The sequence below is a fragment of the Monodelphis domestica genome, chromosome 4, assembly GCF_027887165.1.
Source record: "Monodelphis domestica isolate mMonDom1 chromosome 4, mMonDom1.pri, whole genome shotgun sequence".
Lineage (NCBI taxonomy): Eukaryota > Metazoa > Chordata > Mammalia > Didelphimorphia > Didelphidae > Monodelphis > Monodelphis domestica.
In genome coordinates this window covers 9,955,736-9,977,746 of record NC_077230.1, presented here as the reverse complement: position 1 = coordinate 9,977,746, position 22,011 = coordinate 9,955,736, and the positions used below count along the sequence as shown (strand labels likewise).

At 43.0% G+C, this 22,011-nt stretch overlaps 1 protein-coding gene across 3 annotated transcripts; it reads left to right on the top strand.

Moving 5' to 3' along the window:
• Window positions 1-1,512: 1,512 nt before the first annotated feature.
• SIK1 (salt inducible kinase 1) lies at window positions 1,513-19,034 on the top strand. Of its 3 annotated transcripts, XR_008911746.1 has the most exons (15): window positions 1,513-1,648; window positions 2,702-2,920; window positions 3,838-3,954; window positions 7,304-7,367; window positions 7,710-7,871; window positions 8,058-8,182; window positions 8,314-8,437; window positions 9,308-9,531; window positions 9,821-9,970; window positions 10,534-10,656; window positions 10,766-10,991; window positions 11,766-12,041; window positions 12,802-13,033; window positions 13,745-14,204; window positions 15,084-19,034. XR_008911746.1 is itself a non-coding variant. In XM_001364746.4 (14 exons), the coding sequence occupies exons 2-14, from the start codon at window positions 2,768-2,770 to the stop codon at window positions 14,109-14,111; spliced, it is 2,343 nt and encodes a 780-aa protein (XP_001364783.2). In that variant the 5' UTR covers window positions 1,513-1,648; window positions 2,702-2,767; the 3' UTR covers window positions 14,112-14,265. The 3 variants fall into 3 exon arrangements, 2 of the variants coding, with proteins under 2 accessions (XP_001364783.2, XP_016288633.2); XM_001364746.4 differs by lacking the exon at window positions 15,084-19,034 and having other exon boundaries at window positions 13,745-14,265; XM_016433147.2 differs by lacking the exons at window positions 1,513-1,648; window positions 15,084-19,034 and adding an exon at window positions 1,925-2,007 and having other exon boundaries at window positions 13,745-14,265.
• The last annotated feature ends 2,977 nt before the right edge of the window (window positions 19,035-22,011 follow it).

Here is a 22,011-nt window from a genome sequence, read left to right as displayed (position 1 = left end):
AGGGCATCACAAAATCCCTAGCCAATCAGAACAGATCTTTTGTCTTATTAACTGCATCAAACGGCTTTCAAATACCTTTCACACTTAGTCTTAAGGCCTATTACCTATTGATTGAGACCATGTTGTCACCTAGTTAAGGTATGGAGGCTAAAATGGTTTCAAGAAAAAAAGTGTTACTGAAAAAATTTTATTAAAATGCATGAGAGAACCTGACCATAACAAATTACATTAAGTACAAACCCAGAAAACGATGAAGTCGAAGCAGCTACAAGAAAAGCCTCTAAGAAAAATATGAATTGTATTAAAATGCACATAAGAGAATAAAAATAAAAGGTTATAAAGAATCACAGCCGAGCAGGACATCTTTGAAAGTAGCATGTTGAACTGATAATACATTTAGAAACAATTTTTATGTGATAGATTCCGTTTTGTATAGCATTCTTTTTCTGTTCTACTTTGCATAAAGAAATGCTCGTTTTATTTGTTATTCATGTTCAGAGTAAAAGTAAAATTTAAAAAATATTATCAAACTTGGGGAGATTTTCCAGGGATGCCCTTAAAAATATTCTCTTGTAAAGACCTCGAAGCTCATTTGCAAGTGCTGCTGAAATTCACGGGTTAAAAAATTTACTTGCATCGCCTGGTATATTCAGCAGGATTTCCAGCTGGGGGGAGGAGGGGTTGGGAGTGGAGGATAAAACTCCGGGACCACAGCAGCTGGCGAGGCAACCACTCCAGACTCCGCAGAGGGCCAAGGGCTGCCCGCTCCCTCCTTACGTCACCGCCCAGTGGTCGCCTGGGAGACGGCCCCATCAGGGCGCGCGTCAGAGCCGCCCGTCTCTTGGCAACGGGCCTCTCTCTCTCACTCTTCCTCCCCCCCTTCTTCCTCCCTCCTCCCGCTCGATCACCACGCCCCCTCCCCCGCTCGCTCTCGCGCGCGCTCTCTCTCTCTCTAGCACTTGGCCACACGTCGCTCTGGCGTCAAAACGACGTCAATGGGAATGTATCAATTTGGCCCGGGCTCCTTACTGCCGGGAGGACGAACCAGCTAGCTAGTGGAGAGTGCGTTAGTTGGGTGGGGCGGAGCAGACTAATGAGAGGGGGCGTGGCCCCGTGTAGTAGCCCAGCAGCAGGGACGTGGGAGGAGGCGGGGCGGGGTGGGGGTCGCCCTCTGGGGAGGGATGGCGCTGTCAGTTCTCGGTGGTGAGCGAGCCCTGCCGGGCTGGGGTTTCAGTAGTGACAGGCAGCGGCAGCAGCCCGCACGTCAGCAGCAGCCCCGGCCACCCCATGCTCGGAGATCTCAAGCTCGGACCAGCTAACACTCCCCTCTTCCTCATCGAGGTTCGCGACCACGGTCCGCTCCGCTCGCCAGACCCTCCCCGGTACCGGCCCACCGGTTCGAGAGCCGGGGCTAGAACACGGAGCCGCTGCAGCTTCTCGCGACCTCTCGGGACCTGGGCCGGCCAGTGGCAGCCCCAGTCGCTTCCTTCGCCCGGCCTCAGACAGGGGGTGTGCCCTTCCCAGCTGTCTCGCTCCCTTGCCTGTCCTCAGGACAGCGAGGTGGGCTTTCTGCAGTCTCGCCTTGCAGTGTGCGGGGGTCGCCCACTCGTGGGAAACCCTGGAGGAAGAGGAAGAGGAGGAGGCCAAGGTGAGGCGCCTGGGGGGTCGCAGAAGGTCCTGCGGTTCAGGAGCGGCTGGGATGGGGCTGTCCGCGTGCCTGACTGTTTCTCCCCCCCCCCCCCCCCCCCACTGGCCCTGGGGAAAGAGGGAGAGAGGCTGCCGCGGGGGTCACCGGCCCCCTTCCAGGCTCCTCTCGGGGGCCAGCCTCAGCCTTTCACTGCCCCACGCCCCAGTACCCCTCTCGGGGGCCAGCCTCAGCCTAAGGCTTTTCCACGTTATGGGGGTGGGGTGGGAGAGAGGGGGGGAAAGGGGCGGGAATAATCCCTGTGAGCAGCTCAAGTTTGTTGCATCCTCTCTCGGGGTGCCCCAGGATTGTGTGGGATGCAGGTTGGGAATTCCTTTTGTTTCCATGAGTAATGGTTGGGTGCTTCCCTTCCCGAGGTGTGTGAGCATGTACGTGTCCCTACGGCTGGATGTTAACTCTCGTTAATGCCTCTGGGTGAAACTCCAGGGTGCACGTATGAGAGAGAACACATGTGTAGCTCCGCTTTGAAGACCCACCAGATTGATTAGGCAGCTCTTTGACAACTGCATTTTTTTTTTTGACGGCGGGAGGGACTGAGTCCAATAGTTTTTGTCCTTTGATGGCTTCAGACTTTCAGGATTGTGGAAATGCTGGTTAAAGATTGAGATTCCTCTTTGTTGTTCTGTGTAGGGCTGATAGCATTTCCCCTCCCTTCTGAAACACTGTTTGGGTTTGGGGAGATGGGGGTGGTTGAGGGGAGGGAATGAACCAAGATGCTGATCTCATACATTGAAATGTTGCTAGCAGTAGAGTTGAAAGGATGCATGTCTCTGTGGAGAGCATCAGCCTTAGAAGATGCTGTCATTTGGGACAGATTCATGTCTTTTGTTAAAGGAATCGGGGGTATCTGGGAATTTGTTAACTTGTTTGAGAAGAAAATATTTAAAACCTAGCTTCTGAAGCTAAGGCTCCATATTAAGGCAAATTAGGCAGAGGTGGAATTTATGGCTACATATGTGCTGGATCCACCGTTATCACATCTTTTTCTCCATGTAGGTGCAAGCCATAACAGAAGAAAATTGCATGAAGGTTCTCTAAGTATCTCTAATCACAATCGAAGCCATGGTGATCATGTCAGAATTTACCTCAGTCCCCATTTCAAATCAGACACAGCAAAGGCCCCTCCGAGTTGGATTTTATGATATTGAAAGAACCCTGGGAAAAGGAAATTTTGCTGTGGTAAAACTAGCCAGGCATAGAGTCACCAAGACCCAGGTAGGTCTGAGGTTTGTTCTTTGCTTTCATAGACTAACATGTGTAATCTTTCCTTTCCAAGAAATTCTTCCCCCTCCTTTTCAAAATAGTCTAGGACCCAAGGGAGAGGCTGTATAGTATTCCTCATAGTAGTCTGGGAGGGAAGTGTTATAAATGTTATTATATTCATTTTACTGACAAGGAAACTGAGGTCAAGTGACCAGGACTAAATAACTAGTACTTGCCTTTTATTGTTTTGAGGGAGGGCACAAATCATAACATGGGTGCAATAGGAAGTATTTAAAATTTTTAAATATGCCAATTGGCCCTTATTGACAAATCATTTATTTGGGTTTTTAAAAATTCTTTGGAGATACTTTTATCTGTCAGTCAGCAAACAAGAAGTTAAGCTGAAGATATGCTCTGTGCTGGGGAAAGAGTTCCTGCTGTCAAGAAGCTAGAGACAGCATACAAACAATTATGTACAAACAATATATAATGGAGGGAAGGCACGGGCATCAAGGGAGTTTGGGAAAGTCTGCCTCTGGCAGGTGGGATTTTATATAAGGCTTGAAGGAAATTAGGAAAGCTGAGGAGACAGAGAATTCTAGGCATGAGGGACAGGCAGTGAAAATGTCTGTAGACTAGAGATGGTTTGATCACTGACTTGAAAAATATGTAAGGGCTGGGGTGGAAGGTATTAGAAGACAAGAGAGGTCAGAGGAGACACTAAACAGAAGATTTTATATCTGACCCTTTAAGGCATTTGCAAAGTTACAGGGGTTTTTTTCCTTTCTCACTACCATTACTTATTGTGTATTAATGAGACTGATTTAGAATTCAGCTGCAAAAATTGAATTATGTAAACGGTGCTGTGGACCACAAAGGATTTTATGTGCATAGTAACATTTTTTTTCCTTTTCCCCCCTAATTTACAGGTTGCAATAAAGATTATAGATAAAGCAAGATTAGATCCAAGCAACTTGGAGAAAATTTATCGAGAGGTTCAGATAATGAAGCTTTTAAACCATCCTCATATTATTAAGCTTTATCAGGTGAGAAATTAGTTTGAAAAACAGATGCATGATAGATGAAATTGCACCCCCTGCTTTTAGTTGCCAGTAATCTTTATCTTGCAAAGAGTTCTTAAAGCAAACCAAGGGGACCACAACTTCCTGAAAATTTTTAACAAAATTAAAAAATACACTAAAACATTAGATAATATTAAATTTTTAAACTGTCAGTATGCAATCTTAAGGATCCTTATGTACAGATTAATGACCACCTTCTTATTTGTTACAAGAAAGGAATATTTGTCAGCTATCGGTTAACACAAAATAAATACTGTTCTTAGTGACAATAAGCCAGTCAGTCATCGTAAATTGACTAAAAGTAGACATGATATTTCTCTGTAAAATTATGCAAGTATTTACAATTTCTTATTTTGCCATTGGCCAGAAATATTTAAAGTTAATTTTAGATTTGTCTAGGAGTGCATGTTTTGTAGTCATTAGCTCTATACCATAACTAATATGACACATGAATATCTTTTTTGAGAAAAATGGTTTTTTGCTTTTAACATATTTCTGGCTTTGAGTTTTTAGGACTTAAAGTTGTTATCTTTACTTGTTATAACTCCTAAACCCATATTAGAGAAAAAAGTAGTTAGCATATATTGGTAGGAATAAGGACTAGACCTATAATTTTATTGAGATATAGTCCAGGTAAGGAAGCTCCCTCTACAAATACAGGTTAGCATTTTCTCTGCAACTGATTGCCTTAGAAGAGAGTTGCCAGCACTGAGTGTATAGGGTCCCACAACACCGTCTGCGCCCATTTTTTAAGGATTGAAATGTTTGTGTTTATTACAATACATATAACAATAACACAATAGTCTTAAATTTTTGCATCTTTAACCATGGTTTGTTACAGAATTGTTTGTTAAGCATAGACACATGCTACAGAATTTCAGGTTTCATTTTGGTTCTCAAGTAATTTCAAATATTGTGCCGGCAGGTTGGTGGATGAGATAAATTACTCTTCCACAATTTATGACCTAAAATTAAAATATATCTGTTCTTCTGAGATGCAGCCATTCCACACATATCAAAGAACAAACTTACCCACTATTTCATGTTTCCAAATGAGTGAGGGTGAAGATGTGATATTAGAAAACGATTTTATTTTCAAGGGAAGGAGTGGAGTCTTCAGGTTATTTGTTAAAGGACTTGAAAGTAGGTTTTTCTGGCTTTTTTTCATCTTTCTAGCCACTTGGGTACACTAATTCTTTAGTATGTATTGAACAGGAAGGCAAATTTGAACATCCTTTGTAGATGAATACATGTATCACAGACATGCAAAGTTAAATTAGAAACATCTCTTTGCAAATTATGAGCAGTAAGGGCTAGGCAATAAGAGTTAAGTGACTTGCCCAGGGTCACACAGTTGGGAAGTGTCTGAGGGCAGATTTGAAGCCAGAACTGCCTTTTTCCAGGTCACACTCTCTATCCACAAGACACCTAGCTGTCCCTCAGACAACTTAACTAAAAAATGAATAGCAGTAATAGAACATTAATAAGGCTGCTATGAAACTTAAAAAAGACTAACTAGCCTTTTAAAATTCATGGAGCCACTCTTGGTCATTTTAATTTTATAACAGCAGTTGATTAGATTTGTGTTACCAGTGTCTCCAGGATACTCTGTGATATATGTTGTCCCAATTGTTGTGACTTGATATTTGTAACCATTTCATTGGAAAGAAGATAGAAATTATATTTTGATTTTACTTTATTTTTCTCCTGTTCCTTTATCTAACTTTTTTGTATTGAACTAGTATGTTTAATGCAAGGAATAGCTTAGATGATAGATTTTTTTTTCTACAGGGAATTTTCTTTCCTTGTTTTAAGAATCTCTCTCTACCTGTTGGTTGAGACTCAGAAATTAGAAATAGAGCTCCATAACATAACAGTGACTTTTTGTTGTTGTTATTCTGATTTCAACACCAGCTGGCACTTTTCCCAGAACATTTCAGAAATGCCTTACTCTTTCCCTTTAGTAATCTTGAACTTGATGTATTTTTTCTTTTATTCCTTATTTCTTTACTTTTCCTCTCCTTAAATGAGTAAACTGAGAAGACAAAAGCAGTGTTTCCTTAATCCTATTTAATACACATGGACTTTTTAGGGTGTGGGTTCAATTTTTAATATTTTCTTTCCACATTTGCTACTTTGTATACATGGATAGTTTTCTCATTTTTTTTAAAGCAAAATCTTCATTCTCTTTTCATAAAACAAAAAATCCCATTCTCTTGCTTCCTCTTTTTTCCCTTAAGGGTAACAATAATAGTGTTTATGTTTTACTTTTTTCAAAGCCTCCTTTTTTTTATCTTTTCTGGGGGCTTATTTTATAATTACATCTCCAGGCATAAAGATGCCTCTAAATTGTTAAAAGGAAAAATCCAATTCTAGATCAATAAATGGAGACTTAGATGTATTATTGACACTTGCCATTGCCATTGACGCACATTGAGCAGAACACTTGCACAAACAGTAAGGCATTGTTGGCAAAGACTTAGTTTATTATGTCAGCAAAGCAAATGGGAATGCAGTACTTGATAGCTATTATTTAGTTTGTGTAGGCTGTAAATATCAACCTAGGTAATAATCTCTTGTTACTTGCTAGGTTTCTGTGGTAGGAGCCATTATTCTAACTCTATCCCTAGGTAGATTAAGCTGGTTTTCACTTAAAAGGTATTGAGACTAGCCTCAAAATTTGGTTCAGGATGCACTGGTTTAAATACAGGCAACTGGAACAACGTTGAAAACAGCTGTGAATAGCCTAGGCCCACAGTGATAGAAAACTAGGAAACTTTAAGTCAGCTAAATCTACTTGTGGTACCTGCAGCCCCAACCCTCTGCTATTGCTAGGAATATCTCCTTTTGTTAACTTCTAATGACCTACGGTGTCTCATTTGCTCCACTATCAAAGCATTATTCCAGTGTCAAAATATAGCCCACCAGGGAATTGCCTTCAATCAGGTGCAAGTCCTAATAATTTCATCTTCAAAAAAGAAAGTTATGAATTGTAACATCCTATAATGGTCAAAAGTAATTGTGATTCCGTGCAGAAAAGATGACATCTTCTAGAAAATACATAAAATGATTGAAGCAGATTGAAGCAGCCTTTACATTTTCCAGAATATTTAAAACCAAACCAGTTCTTGGCTAAAAGAAACCTAGTACACAACAGCAAGCATCTTTCCACTGACAAATAGCTTCTAACCATGGTCCCCTTCTTTTGTTTCTGCATGATGTAAGCGATTAAATATGCTTTGTCTCCAGAAATGAAGAAATTGTGGATTGTTCTATTGGAAATATTGCTAACTGATCTCTGTGTATTTCTCAGGTTATGGAAACAAAGGATATGCTTTACATTGTTACCGAATTTGCAAAAAATGGAGAAATGTTTGGTGAGTTACTTTATCTGGTTACCTTTGGTAGGGAGGAAGAAATTCTAACTCATCCAGAAAAACGTCTGTAAGGGAAAGGGAGAAAGAGGCTGGCCATTGAGTCTCCCATCCTTTGGGCGTGTACAGGTTTCTACTTGCTGAATGAATACCCATGTAGGGAGTCTGGACAGGCCCAAAGGATTGGGACACCCCTTGGCCAGTTCTGTCATTACACATATTTAAATAATATTTTCAATATTAGAATTATCAAATTTGATTGAGTACTTCTTTTAACTGAAGTCATTACTAAAAATTCAAAGAAATGTACATGCATATTTTTAAAGCTAGTTTATTGATCTCTAGATTATTTGACCTCCAATGGGCATCTGAGTGAAAATGAAGCAAGGAAGAAGTTCTGGCAGATTCTTTCGGCGGTGGAATACTGCCATAGTCATCATATAGTTCACAGGGATCTCAAAACCGAAAACCTTCTTTTGGATGCCAGCATGAATATCAAGCTAGCAGGTAAGAAGAGTCACGTGTTTTTAAATATTATAGAACCTGGGCTAAACAGTGGTCACAAATGACCACATTGTAATGTCCCATGTAATTCTTGCTCCTAAGTACTATGGGTAGTTTTCCTTAAAATGTCTCACCTCTGACATTTCAGCCTTAAATTGTTCTTTTCCCCTCTATCTCCTTTTCTTAAAGATTTTGGATTTGGGAATTTCTACAAGTCAGGAGAGCCCTTATCTACATGGTGTGGAAGTCCTCCATACGCTGCCCCAGAAGTTTTTGAAGGGAAGGAATACGAAGGGCCCCATCTGGATATCTGGGTGAGAGAGCGAGAGAGTCTGTGTCCATGTGCATGTATATGATATAATCAAGCATTGCCACACTGTTGGGTGGAGTGCATCGTGTGGCCTTCACTGACCAGGATGTTGTCTTGTTACTTTTTTGTTAACAGAGCCTTGGTGTTGTGTTATATGTCCTTGTCTGTGGCTCTCTTCCTTTTGATGGGCCCAATTTACCAACTTTAAGACAAAGAGTGTTGGAGGGCCGCTTCCGTATCCCTTTCTACATGTCCCAAGGTATGTAAGCTCTTTCTAGACCCAGGAATCCTTTGGTTTCGTAGGGCCGTTGCTTATTGTGGAGGCGTTGACATTCGCTTCCTGAAATACCTGCTCGGTTTTCTTTTCACCTGAATTTGAGTCCATGAAACGACACCTATCCAGAGAGAGACCGTTTTCGCTTCCTAGAAAACAACAAGACTCAAAGAGTATTTTAAGGTCCCATTCTTAGAAGGGAAGCTCTTTTCTTGGGCATTCTTAGCGCAACAAGGCAATAAAAAACGAGCCTTTTCAGGGGGTGGGAAATGGCAAATACGTTGCTCATCTGTAACATGAAGTGTTCGACTAAATCACAAAACGTGCAGATTTAGACCTGGAGTTGGTTAGTTAGTTTGGACCTTCAAGTTCTCTTAGCCCACGTCGTCATGTCACAGATGGCTTCTTTAGTCTCGCTTACTGCTGGGATTGAGCTTTTCCTAACGAAACCGGGCCTGACATTTCAGAGTCAGATTTTTTCAGAGGTTCTTTGAAATGGGTAGTCAAGGCCAGTTGAGGCATTGGTCGTCCCCTCAAACACGTGGCCTGTTTGGTGGGCCGAGTGGACCGAAGCACTTTGGCCAAGGCTTTCCCCCAAGAGCGCCCCGTGAGGAAAGCCAAGCTGAGCGCGTCCGCGGCGCTCCCGGGGGCCAAGTCTGATGCTCGCAGTCAGAGAGCTGGAGTTGACCTTCCGGTGCTGGCTGGAGAGCAAAAGGAGCCCCGCAGAAGAGCGCCGGTGGGCTCCTGGGCCGATCCCCAGTTACTGGGGGTCGCGATCGTGCACCGACCGGTCGCTGGTTAATGCGGCTCTCCGCAACGTCACCATTTGCTCGTGTGCTTCTTTTCCCACCTCAGACTGTGAAACCTTGATCCGCCGCATGCTGGTGGTGGACCCGGCCAAGAGAATCACCATCGCCCAGATCAAGCACCACAAGTGGATGCAGGCGGACCCTTCCCTGCCGCGGAGCCCGGGCCTGGCCTTCTCTGTGCACAACTACAGCTCGAACCTGGGAGACTACAACGAGCAGGTGCTGGGGATGATGCAGACGCTCGGGATCAGCAAGCAGAGGACGGTGGAGGTGAGCCTCCTCCTGCCCCGGCACCCTCTGCACGCTTGGCTGCAGCACCTGCTTTTGGACTTGGCCAGCGTTATGGGGAAAAACAGGAGGGCCCAAGGGCCGACCATCCTCCATTGGGGGGGGGGGCGGGGCGGGGCGAGTCTCCTCTTCTAAAGCACCTTCCCAGGTGCCCGGAGTGACCCGTGAACAGTCTTAAAGAAAGTTCCACTGAGTCACGTCCTCCTCAGCTCGTGCTGACTTGTTATTCCAGCGCTGACCTCGCTACACGTTTCTCTATTCTTTCTTCCAGTCATTGCAGAACAGCAGCTATAACCACTTTGCTGCGATCTATTACCTCCTCCTGGAGCGGCTCAAGGAGTACCGGAGCACTCAGCCGGCCACCTGCTCGGGGCCCGGAGAGCTGCCAAGATCTAGGAGCTCGGACCCGAGCCCCCTGGAGGTGAGAGCCTGGAAGGCTGTCTTGGCTTAGTGTCTCCTCTCCGTCTTGACTCAGGAATCCTTAGAACAAAAGTGTTAGAGCTCTTGAACCACAAACCCGAGTGCCCGAGGAGTAGGACTCGGCCTATCCCGTCGAGGGGCGGCCGTCTTTTCCCCTCTGCCCAGGGTTCCGCCACGCAGCTCCTCCTCTTCAGCACGTCTGTCCTGACACAGCTTCGGCTCTGCCTGGTTCGGTTCTGAGCAGGACAGAAGCTGTGCCTGGAAAGGAGGAGGGCGCTGCGCCCGCCCCCCCCCCCCCCCCCCCCCCGCCTCCCCAGACACCCGTCTAGATTTCTCCAGCTTCGCAGGATGTTCACAACATCCTTCACAGCTTGTTGGGGATCATTATCCACGTTGGCCGGCTTACCCTGCATTCCCCACGCGTGAGGTAGACTTGGAAGCCCGTCGTAGTCATGGATGGGCAAACGTCAGTGATAGGGGGAGGCGGCAAAGACGTGGGACCCCCTTTGGGTGCCCCGTTCGGGGCCTTTTCCCGAGTGTTCTTCTTTCTCATCCGGTCTGTAGACGCCTCCGGAAGGCCTCGCTGCCGATGCTTTCAGATCCTCTTTGCTGCCCCAGCACCCCCAAAGCCTGGCCCCGGCCGTGTTGCAGGAAGAAATGGATTTTGACTTGAACCACCCTCTGCAGGTGAGCTCTCAGCGTCAGTGGCTCCAAGCTCCACTTGGAAGGTTCAGAAAAGGGGATGGGCGAGTGCTGCGCCTGCCCAGCCTCTGAACGGCTTTGTGTGTCCTTACAGCCCCTCTTCTTCTCCGCGGACCCCAGCGTCAGCGGCCTGCTCCGAAGCGGCTTCATCTCTCCCAACAGCCTCCTGGAGACCACTATCAGCGAGGAGGTTCGCCAAGATCAAGACTTGGAGGAGGAAGTCAAAGCCCAGCACCCCGGGCACCCCCCCAGCAGCACGGCCAACAGGAGGCACACCCTTGCCGAGGTCACCAGCCATTTGTACCAGCGCAGCCCTCCGTGTGAGTCAGCCCGCGTTGCTTCTTCAGAAGAAGGCTTAGCAGAATTGGGAGAGTCCAGCCGGCCGAAGCCTTGTGTTTTACGTTATTAGTAGAGAAAACCAAAGTGAACTTCAGTCTTTTCCCTGTTTAACCTTTCTTTTGGTTTCCGGGTATGACTTTTAGGGGACAAAAGTCACATTATTCTGTAGCTCTAATAGGATGACACGTTCCCATCCATTATTATTGTTCCCCATGTATGTTTTGGGGAGGCATTGTGGGAATGTAGTCATCTCTGACAGCCGGTATGGAGCACGAGGCCCAGAGTAAGGAAGACCTGAGTTCACATGTGGCCTCAGACACTTCCTATGTGGCCCAAGGCCTGGCACTTCTTCTCGCTTCCATTTCCTCAATTGTAAAGTACTAGCACCCACCTTGCAGGACTGTGTAAGGATCAAGTGAGATAGTGTTTGTAAGAGCACTTGTCACAGTGCTTGACAGAGTACCTGCGGCTCTGACTCGCTAAGAAAAGATGTCACAGCACTGTGGGGCACTTCCGCGCCGGACAGACAAGATCTGAAAGTGACAAGCACATTCTGTAGCCATGAAGCGCTCCTTTCCCTTGCTCAGGACTTCTCTTCCTCACTTCTAACCTCCCCCAACGAAATAGAGGGTGGTCCGCCCGAGGGCTGCCCTCTTTGGGTTACCAGGAGACCAAGTATTCAGAGCAGATTAAATGCCCTTCTTGAAGGCTTCAGTGGGCTTAACAAGCCCTTGATAATGCTCTTTGTCTTCTAGGCATAGTCATCTCTTCTTGTACCAGCCCAGCCGAGGGAACCAGCTCCGATAGCTGCCTCACCTCTTCTTCCAGCAATGGGTCCGGAGGTCTGAGTAGCTGCCTCAATGGCCAAGTGCTGATGGCCGACTCCTCCGATGTCAAACTGGCCTCTCCTTTCCTCGTGGCACAATGTGACACCCCAGGCCAGAAGTTAGAGGGAGGCCTAGGGAGAGCTGCCCTGCTACCTCTCAGCTTTCAAGAAGGAAGGAGAGCTTCCGATACCTCACTCACTCAAGGTAGGCCCTTCCAAATAATACGGGAGAGATTCGGGGGTTTGCTGTCCTTAGAAAATGTCTTTATACACACTTTCTCATTCATGTAATACTATCCCCGTTCTCTAGATTGGAACTGAAGGCAAAGAACAACTAGATAGACTTGTCTAGATTCTTGCAATAGGCCAGAGAAGGCAGTAAAAATACTCTCAAAGATGGTCCTGGTCATAGACCTTCACCTCTGAGAGTCCCACATTGAATGTTTATTAGAATATCTCAATCTATTTTGATTTACCTACTGAATAAAAAAACCAACCCTTCGGGCAGTTAGCTATTATGAGAACATCTTCATAGCTTAAAATAAGAACTCGGGTGTATACTTATTTCATGGCTAGCCATGGCAGAACTCCACATTCCTGGACTCCTCTTCCTGCCTTTTTTACTTTGGCCACAGGATGTCTCGGATTTCCCTGGGTGTTTTTACTTGCTATTTCTAATTTACATGAGGTTCTTTTAAATGCACGTGCTGTCCTGGTTCTTGGGCTCCTCAGAGCCTGAACTAGAATCAGATTTGCAGCCATAATCCAAATCTTTGCTAAAATGTAGATCTGTCATTAATTTAGGAAAAGACATAGAAATCGTGCATGTAACCAAACAATACTAATCCACCCATCAAACAATTCCTGCCCCTTCTTGGCCTTTTCCCTAGAACTGCCTAAACTAGTTTAAATATTGGAATTACAAGCAGAAGATTTAAAAATGTCTTTATTTTGTCTCTCCCCAGGCTTGAAAGCTTTTAGACAGCAACTCCGGAAAAATACTAGGGCCAAAGGATTACTAGGACTAAACAAAATTAATGGGCTGGCTCGACAGGCGTGTCAGGCTTCATCAGGGCGAGCCACCAGAGGATGTCTAAACTCTTCCCAACACTATCAGCCTAACCCTTGCCTATACAGTAGCGGAGGAAAAGGCCGGGAAGGTGAAAACCTGCTAGAGGAGGTTCTTCACCAACAAAGGTAAGATAGCTCATCAGAAACACGTTTCCTGGGTATACATTGAAGTTGGTAAAAACTTACCTTTTACCTCCATTCTCTTCTATGTTACCTTGCTTTATATACTATCAAAACCCAACTATCTTCCCCCAAGGGAAAGGATGGTCTGATTTGGAGCCTACAGTCTATGGAAAGTTGGCAGGAGGCAGATAAAGATGAACCTATAAAATAAGATGAGGGGGAAAGACTGAGGAAAAAAAGCAGGAAATCAGCATTCATGTAGCACCTACTCTGTGCCAGGCACTGTTCCTAGCCTGTTATAAACATCTCATTTGATCCTCAAAACAACCCTTTGATATAGGTGCTGCTATTATTCTCATTTTATACCTGAGGAAACTGAGGCCACACAAGTTAAGTGACTTGCCTAGGGTCACCTAGTGAGATTTGAACCCAAGTCTTCCTGACTAGGCATATTGCTCCTTCAAGTATATCATGAGTTTTTGTAAAAGCGTGAAAATTTCAAAAAGATGTAAATATCCAAAATAACTCTGGTGTTTGTTATTCATGGTATTACATGTCCTGGACTAATATGCCATCAACTTCACAAGGAACGTTTTAAAAAATGTTTTCTAAATTGAAAAATTGAAACTTTGTGTCTTTAACGTGTGGTTGAAGCATTCAGGGGCAAACTTCAAAGAAATACCGTCATTAACCTCCTTTTCTGCCCTGGTTTAGGTTGCTGCAGTTACAGCATAACACATCAGTCCACCTGAGCTGTCCTCAGGCTCCCCAGCTGTCACAAGCACAGTATGTCATCTCTGCCTGTGATGAAACCTACCCTGCGGCCAATCCTCTCCTGACTTGTGGAGCGCACCCCCACCTGTTCAAGGGCAGCGTCTCCCCGGTGTCTTCAGCAGCCCAGCTCCTCGATTCTCCCTTGGGCATCCACAGCCACCCCTCTCTGGCCACCCCTTCTTTTCCCCAACAGCCACATTTTGCCATTTGGTCTCCGAGCTACGATCCAGCAGTTTTGCACCAGGGAGACTATGAGATGGAAGACCTTACCTCTCCCCAAGTGGGGAAATTTGTGCTGGTTCAGTGAGAGACCTCTGCTGTTTAATCTAGTCTCCCTTCCTCGGGACTTCTAGTGTCCAACTGCATGGATTGACTGATTCTTTGAAGCAATAATTTTAAAGTACGTCAAGTTTTAGACTCAGCCAATAACTTCATAGAAATGATAAAAGCAATACATCATGTGTTTTCGCTTTACATTTTTTTTCTTGCACTGAACAAATATGTAGATGGACTGAAAGCTTTTTGAAGAAAAATACTGCAAAGGAGAATTCTTTCTGGGTTGATGGGGAAGGGAGGGAAGGCGGGGAGGCTGGGGCCAGAGAATGACTGGTACTATATTTGTCAGACAATGCTGCTCTGCTGTTATGCAAAACTTTCCAAGCTGCTGGTAGTGCTGACATAGAAGGGGGAAGGCCATTCCGAGAAAAGGAACTAAGTGCTCTCTTTTTCACAACATTCATCACGAGTTTGTGAAGATTATTACCTCTTAAAAGCAGTGGCGTGCAACAGTTGGTGCATTGATGGAAGAAATATGTGAGCATTGCTCTGTGTGTGTGTGTGTGTGTGTGTGTGTGTGTGTGTGTGTGTGTGTTCACATAGGAGTTATTTTCTCTTAGTAATTCACAATTCCTCACTCCCTGAAACATACACTTGAAGTGAAAGCTGTGAACCTGCTTTATATTTGTAAAAGTTCCAACAGTGCAGCAGCAGCCATCTTCACAGTTACTGGAACAATGTCCTCTGTGTCCTAAGTTGGAGGGGTTTTCCCTTATTTTAGATAAGAAGTTTAGTGAATTCTGCTTAGAATTGAGTTTTAAAGCATTTCTTTAGGGGAAAGTGAGTTTGCTCATACTGAAGGGATAATCTATAGGCTTTTGATTTCTCTCCCTTAAAAACTCACAAAGGTGTTTTGTGGTTGTTTTTTTTTTTTTTTAATATGCCTGAGTGCTCTGCATTTTAGTTTTGCTGCTAATTAAGTTTTTGTGTATTTCATTATCAGGGTTCAAACAGAACAACTTATTTGGGGGAAAATGTGCAATAACCTGAGGCTATGATTATACTGAAAAAAAATAAGGAAAATAGGACAACAATCTTTTGGAAAGGAATTCAACTTTTTCTGAACAAAACCTCTATCTTGGAGAGAATTCTATCCAAAACAGTACAACCTTAAAGGTGTGTGGATCTCTTTATTTTTTGTTCTAGGTCAATTAGTGTCTTTTTGGGTCCGTTTTAAAAACTTTCAAACCCACAACAAATACTGTATGTATATAGACAAAAAACAAATGGATACACAGCTTATGTTTTAGATTTTGTACTACATTTTTGTGTTTTGGGTCTGTTTTTGTTTCCTGAAACTATAAACAAAGCTGGGGTTGGTTCTAGTTCATTTTTAAGGAGTGGTATCAGGGGCCACCCTCATGTTAAGAGACAGAGAAAGGTGTGTCCTCCATTTTGGGAGCAGGTAATTTGCAGGAACTTAGCCAGGTGGCTAAAAAGTGCTGCCTCCCTCTGCTCATTGCTTGAAGGCGTCATCTCTTTCTCAACACAGGGTGTCTTTGTTTAATTTTGGCTCTTTTGAAACCTGTGGTATTAAGCAAAAGTGATACAAATGGTAAAGCCAAAGACTGGCCAGAATAATTGGTGGCAGGGAGAAAAGGTGGTTTTATGAGATTGTTCCATATCTCCAGCTTTCCCCAATTTGCCTCTCTTCAGAAAGTTCTAAGTATTCATGTTTTTGAGCTCGCTGCTGTTCCTCAAAACTTCACTGTGAGGGGAAGCTACTGGAGTTAACTCTTGCTGATCAACCTGGTGCCTTGAAGTCGAGAGAACACCAAAGTCTCCTACTGGGTTGTGAATCAGTCCTCAAGAGTGGGAGAGAAAAGAGAGAAGCCAGACTTTTCTGTCCCCTCCCCTCCCCCAGGGCAGCAACTTTACTTGCCTCCATTTTTACAAAAGTAGCAAACCAATCTAAATGAAATAGTCATTTTCCCTTTTAAAAATCATTTGTTCTCAGTCTAGATCAAAGGCTACAGCAATGTTTTCATTTGTTTCCTGTTCTAAGCAATGGCAAGCACTTTATTTTCTTGGTATTTTTTCCCCATTGCTATAGAACCTTTTTGAAATTGTTTGGCTAACAGAAAAGTCTCTCTGAATTTTGCAGATTTTCTTGACAGTGTTCTGCAGGCTGCAATGCAATAGGCTATTTAAAGACACTACATGGATCTATTATGATATATGTATATATATATATCATATTATAAATGTAATATATATAGTGGGGTTTTTTTTTACCATGACTGAGTCAATTGTTTTATTTCTTATCTTAAAATGAGAAATGTATGCCAAAATAATTAATGTGTTTTTATTTAACATTGAAATAAATCTTTGGGGGGAAAAACATAAATGTTTCCCTTGTGGTTTTTTAGAACTTCTACACGTGATTTCCTGTTCAGTGCTGACTTATAGATTATAAAAGATGATAGGGATTTTACACATGCTCTGGGTTCATACATTTTTCTTTAAAAAAGAAAAAAGTGTAGCTTTCACCTACATTTAAACTTTTATGTAAATTGAAATCTATGAATAGCATTCCATATGCAGGTGATGAAATACCCTGTAGTGTCAATAAGTAGAAAGATCAGCAAACCTATAATAGAATATCAGTCAAATAATAAATATTTATTAAGCACCTACTATGTGCCAGGCACTGCTGAGCACTGGGGGTACAAAAAGAGGCCAAAAGTCCTTATCCTTAGGGAGCTCACTATTTAATGGAGACAATATGCAAGCAAATGTATACAAACAAGCTATCCATGGGACAAATGGGAAATAACCGAGAAGGTACTGGGATTAAGGGCAGTTGTAAAAGATTATGAAAAGGGAATTTTAGTTAGGACTTAAAGGAAGCCAGGTAGGTTAGTAGGCAGGAGAGGAAGACTGAGAAAATTCCAGACTTGAGGGACAGCCAGGGAAAATGCCCAGAGCCAAAACAAGGAGCATTGTTTGTGGAACAGAAGGCCAATGGACCAATGCCTATGGGACAGGAAGATTAGAAAGTTAGGAGGCCTCTGGATTCTGAAGGGCTTTGACAAAGTGCCAAACTGAAGATCTTGTATCTTGAGGCAATAGGGATTCATTGGAGTTTATTGAGTAGGAGACAGCCAGATGTGTCGGAAAATCACTTTTAGTGGCTGAATTGGAGTGGCGCACTTAAGACACCAGCAGGATATTGCAATAGCCCCAATGAGGAGGGTTGCACCTGGGTAGAGGCAGCGTCCAGAGGAGAGAAGGCATATTTGAGATCCTTTGCCAAAATGAAATGGACACACGTTGGCAAGAGATGAGATATGGGAGTCAAGATAGTGAGAGAGGACTTGATGATGCCTCACACAGGTTAGCGGACAGAAGAACTGGGAGGATGATATTTCCTCTTCAGTAAGAGGGAAGGTAGGAAAGGTTAGGGGGAATGATAATGGGTTCTCTTTTAGACATACCGAGATTAAGGTGTCTTCAGGATATCTGAAAGGCAGTTTGTTAACTTGGAGGTCAGCAGAGAGATTGGGGCATGATATAGTAAATATGAGAGATTTCAGCATTGAGAGAGTAACAAAATCCATAGTTGCTGACAAGATCACCAAGAGAGGTAGCCTAGAAGGTGAAGAGAAGAGGGCGCAGGACAGAGCCCTAAGCGACATCTCTGGTTAGAGGTTAGAGGACATGATCTGGAAGAAGATTCAGTGAAGGAGAAGTAAGAAACAGAGAACCAGGAGAGAGTGGAATTCCAAAAACCTAGGAAGAGAGACCAAAAAAGAAAGAGTGATCAACAATATTAAAGGCTGAAAAGAAGTCAAAGAGCATGAAGATTAAGCTATGGGATGTTGTTTAATCAATGACAAGAATTAACATAGGCCAACTTGACTTCTGGGTCATGTGAGCAATAAAATGGAAGTCTAGATATCTTCTCTGGCCCCTACAGTCTCTCAAATCTCTCCAAAACTAAAAAGTACACATCAGAGATAAGACAACTTAAACCATCTCCATGGTCCAGGACACCCAGAATAAAAAGGAAAAAAAAGTTTAAAAAAATCCTGAACTAAAGCCCTGAAGCTCATAGCAATGCTGTACTAGCAGACTCAAAGATACCACACAAGCTTACAACAAAACCTTCCCCAACCCCTGCCTCTTCAGTTTTTAAAATGTAAATTTGTTTGTTACACTAAAATACCAAACAACTACCTCCCTCTCTCCTTCTCCCCATTAGAGAAGGCATAATTTGACCAAAAAAAGATTTGTGTATATAGAAAACCATGTCTTGCTTTTTTTCCCTACTGATTAATTCTTTCTCTGAAGGTAGATATATACAAGTCATCCTTCAAACAGTATTTCTGTTGCTGTATACAAGGTTCTTGTTTCTGTGCATTTCTCTCTTCATAATTTTGTATAGGTCTTTGGAGATCCCTAGTTCTAGGCTGCAGAAATTTGGACTCAACAGCCAGTCAGCATTGTTGCAAAGTTTTAGTAGCTTTGAATTGTAGGTGCCAAAGCAGTCAACCCAGTAACACCAAAAGCTTTGAATTGTAGGTGCCAAAGCAGTCAACCCAGTAACACCAGAATTAGCAAAGATGGTAGTAGGGTGAACAAAGCCATAGCACCAGTGCTATAAAGCTCCAAACTGCCAGTGCTGGGCCAAAGAACTAAGGGACAGAAGGAACAGGAGAGTCTATGTGTGTATAGGGAGCTTTGTAGCACTCCACTATGCTTGAGGGAAAGAACATATTACCTAGATGGGGCCATTTTTGACCACCTAAAAGTCATTTGGGGCAGAGATCAAGGCTAATGAACTGTGTGACTTGTCCAATGTGGGAGGAGATCAAGACATTTTGAGATCTAGCCCCCAGGGAAACCACAACTAAAGGGGAGGGAGTCAGTAAGTGAACAATAGAGGTAAATAAGGTGGGGAGGTGGGGAGGTAGGGGGAGGAGATGAATTATTAAAGGATTCAGAAACATAAGCAAATAAATCAACCAGGAAAATAACATCAGAAGTAATATGGCCTCCAAATCTAATAAATGAGTTAAGACACATATGAATAAATACTGCAGAACAAAGGAGAATGATTTAACTCTTGATGAGACAAGGACCCTACTGAATCTGAGAATGTGGAACCACAATAAACTGTTCCTGAGAATTAGAAGAGCAGAATTTGTTGCTTACACTGCAAAAATAAGGGGCAGAACAGAAATGCTAGAATCTGGGATGGCAAACCTCACCAAAGAAACAGAGAGAATGATAGACTGAAAATGCAAATATACAGAAGTGAAGGACAATCTAGAAGAAAAGCAAAAAACAATAACATTAAAAGGGAGTATATTCACTTTGCAAACAAAACATACTGATCTCAAAGAGAGGATTGGTAAAGGCAAGTTGTGGCCCACACAACATATAAAGACATTAGTTCTTAAGCTATGAAGGAAGCCCACAGACACAAAATATGGAAAAAAGAGACCGAAAAGGAAAGGTGCAGAAAGAACACATACAAAAAGGGTTTTGAAACAAGCATTAAAGCCTCTTCCATCTGGGGTTTTCAGCTTCAGCTTTTATTTGCAATTCAACCCATTATTTCACTGACATAGCTGGTAAGCATCCCAATGGTTCATTCAAAGTTACAAGTTCTGTTTCCACAAAGATAAGCCAAAACTTTTGTTATAGGATGTTTATTCCTAAATCTGATGATTCTAGAAATGTGTCACAAAAGACATAGGTGTTTCCTGGAAAGTATAATATTGTAGGGACCTCACTGAGCTTCCTCTAACTATATCTTATCTACAGTGTCCTTTTCCTGCTTCAAAGGATGTCCAGAAAACAGAATTGTTTGCAATGTGGATTTTGGGATGTAAGGAATTAAATTTAGGCGTTTGACTAAATATGTGAGAATTCTGCCCATTTACAATATTATGGCTAAAGTCAAAATGACTTTTAATAGCTTTTATTTACAAAGAGGTAGAAAAATTGAAAGTAAAAAAAAATGCAAAAAGAGGGTAGAGAAGATGTCTAGCCTATCACACTAAATATTGCTGCAGTGCTTTGCTTAGTGGCCTTCTCCAAGAGGGGAAGGCCTCTCCAGAATTAATCTTTCCAGAAGCCAGGAAAGGAAAGCCAGCTACTCACTCACTCAAGAAATTTAGTTCAAGAGCCAATATCCCAAGTCAAAACCAACGTCCAAGTCCAAAGTCACCTCCAAGAGGCAGGTCACCAGCCAAAGGTCCAGGTCCTAAGATTCAAGCCAGGGACCTCAGCCGAAGAAGTTCAGGACTTTTTATAGTTCTTTTCTGCTCCTTCCCCTCTTCACAGGGGCCTATCACAGCTTCCAAATTGCTTAGCACTGCCCGGGGGGGTGGGGGGGTGGGTGGGGAGAGCAGTGTCTGTGGGATCCACCTCTCATCCTCTGAGGTGTCAACTCTGATCAAAGGATTCACAAGTTTCTGATTGATTGGGTTAAAAGGGTGGAGCTTTCTAAGTAAGTGACTTGTGAATTCTCTTACTTGATAGCAAAGTGTTAAGTAGGAGTTTCTTAAATTGATTAACTCAAAATAGACAAAGAAAATAAAGAATTCCCTTTCATGGGGAACTGTGAAAGTGTGCCTTTTTTGAGAGAGCTCAATTTAGCTTGTTTTCTACCTCATTTAAACCCTAAATCATTTCTTTTATTGAAGGTTTCAGTACTTATTAGTCCTGTGATTCTAATGTGATCACAACAAAAAAAAAATTGTCTTTGCAATTATATCCTGCTTTAACTGTCCCTTGATCATTGACTTCAGCATCAGTTTTGACCATATTTATCATCTCAGGATTCATCAGTTTTGATCTCTTCAGAGGCAACATAAAGATCATGGGTTTTCCAGAAGCACACGATAGGATAAAAAAATCTTAATACTATTGTCCTCAGGGAAATGTTGTGGTGAAAAAAGGAGGATTGGAGAAAGGAGGAGAAAAGGAAGGGAAAGGAAGGAGAAGGAATGGGAAAGGAAGGTAGCTGGGTCATCCAAGCCCCGGGAGGGAAATTAACCTGAACAGAGCCTTTTAGAGGCAGGTTAGGGTGCAGAACAAAATCAGGCTAGATTTCAGGGGCATTTAGCTGGGTTTGTTTAGGGTTTAAAAAAGGAAAGGTTTTGGGTTAGCTAAAGAAAGTTTGATCTTGGGCACCTATGCAGGAACCAAAGCTCTTGGGGGCAAAAGGCTCCTCTGGGGAAAGGACAGGAAAACCCAGGCTTCTTTTATACTTTCTCAGCTACCTCCCACAAAGGAAGTGGGATATGACTGAGGAAGTTGAGGTACAGAGCCATGGGAGATGTAGTCTCCCAGGGTTCAGAACATTCCAGAAGGCACAACACTATTATGATGGAAATGTAGAAGAGAACTACTCAGAATTTTTGAACACAGAAAATGAAAGAATTCAAAGAATCCATAGACTATTTCCATAAAAACCCAAGATTGCAAACTCCAAAGGTCATAATGGTTAAATTTAATAGTGCATTTCAGAAACAAGTTTTGCTGGTGATCTGGAGAAAAACCTTCAAATCTAAAGGAAGGGAAATTTGAATAACAAAGGGGAGAGAGGAGCTGGAGTAAAAGGAAGAAAGAATGCTGAAGGAAACCATAGATAACAAACCATTATCAGTAATATATGTGTATATTGCAAATGCTTTAGACTCCAAATTCATAAAAAAAACATCTGAACTACTAGTTAATGTAGACAATTACAAAATGACCAGGGACTTCAAAACCTTTCTCTAGGTTTTAGCTACATCTAATTAAAAAGACAAACAGAAGGGAAAATATGGAACAAATTGCTGGAGAAAGTAGAGTTAAAAATCAAGGTAATGAAAGAGTAAAAAACCCCCAAAATATAAAGCAACAGTCATCAGAAC

Bases quoted from the DNA above. Each gene is read 5' to 3' on its own strand.
- SIK1 (XM_001364746.4), top strand. From the start codon at position 2,768: ATGGTGATCATGTCAGAATTTACCTCAGTCCCCATTTCAAATCAGACA. The intron at 10,657-10,765 runs GTGAGCTCTCAG...GTGTCCTTACAG, and splicing joins ACTTGAACCACCCTCTGCAG to CCCCTCTTCTTCTCCGCGGA. The intron at 12,042-12,801 runs GTAGGCCCTTCC...GTCTCTCCCCAG, and splicing joins CGATACCTCACTCACTCAAG to GCTTGAAAGCTTTTAGACAG.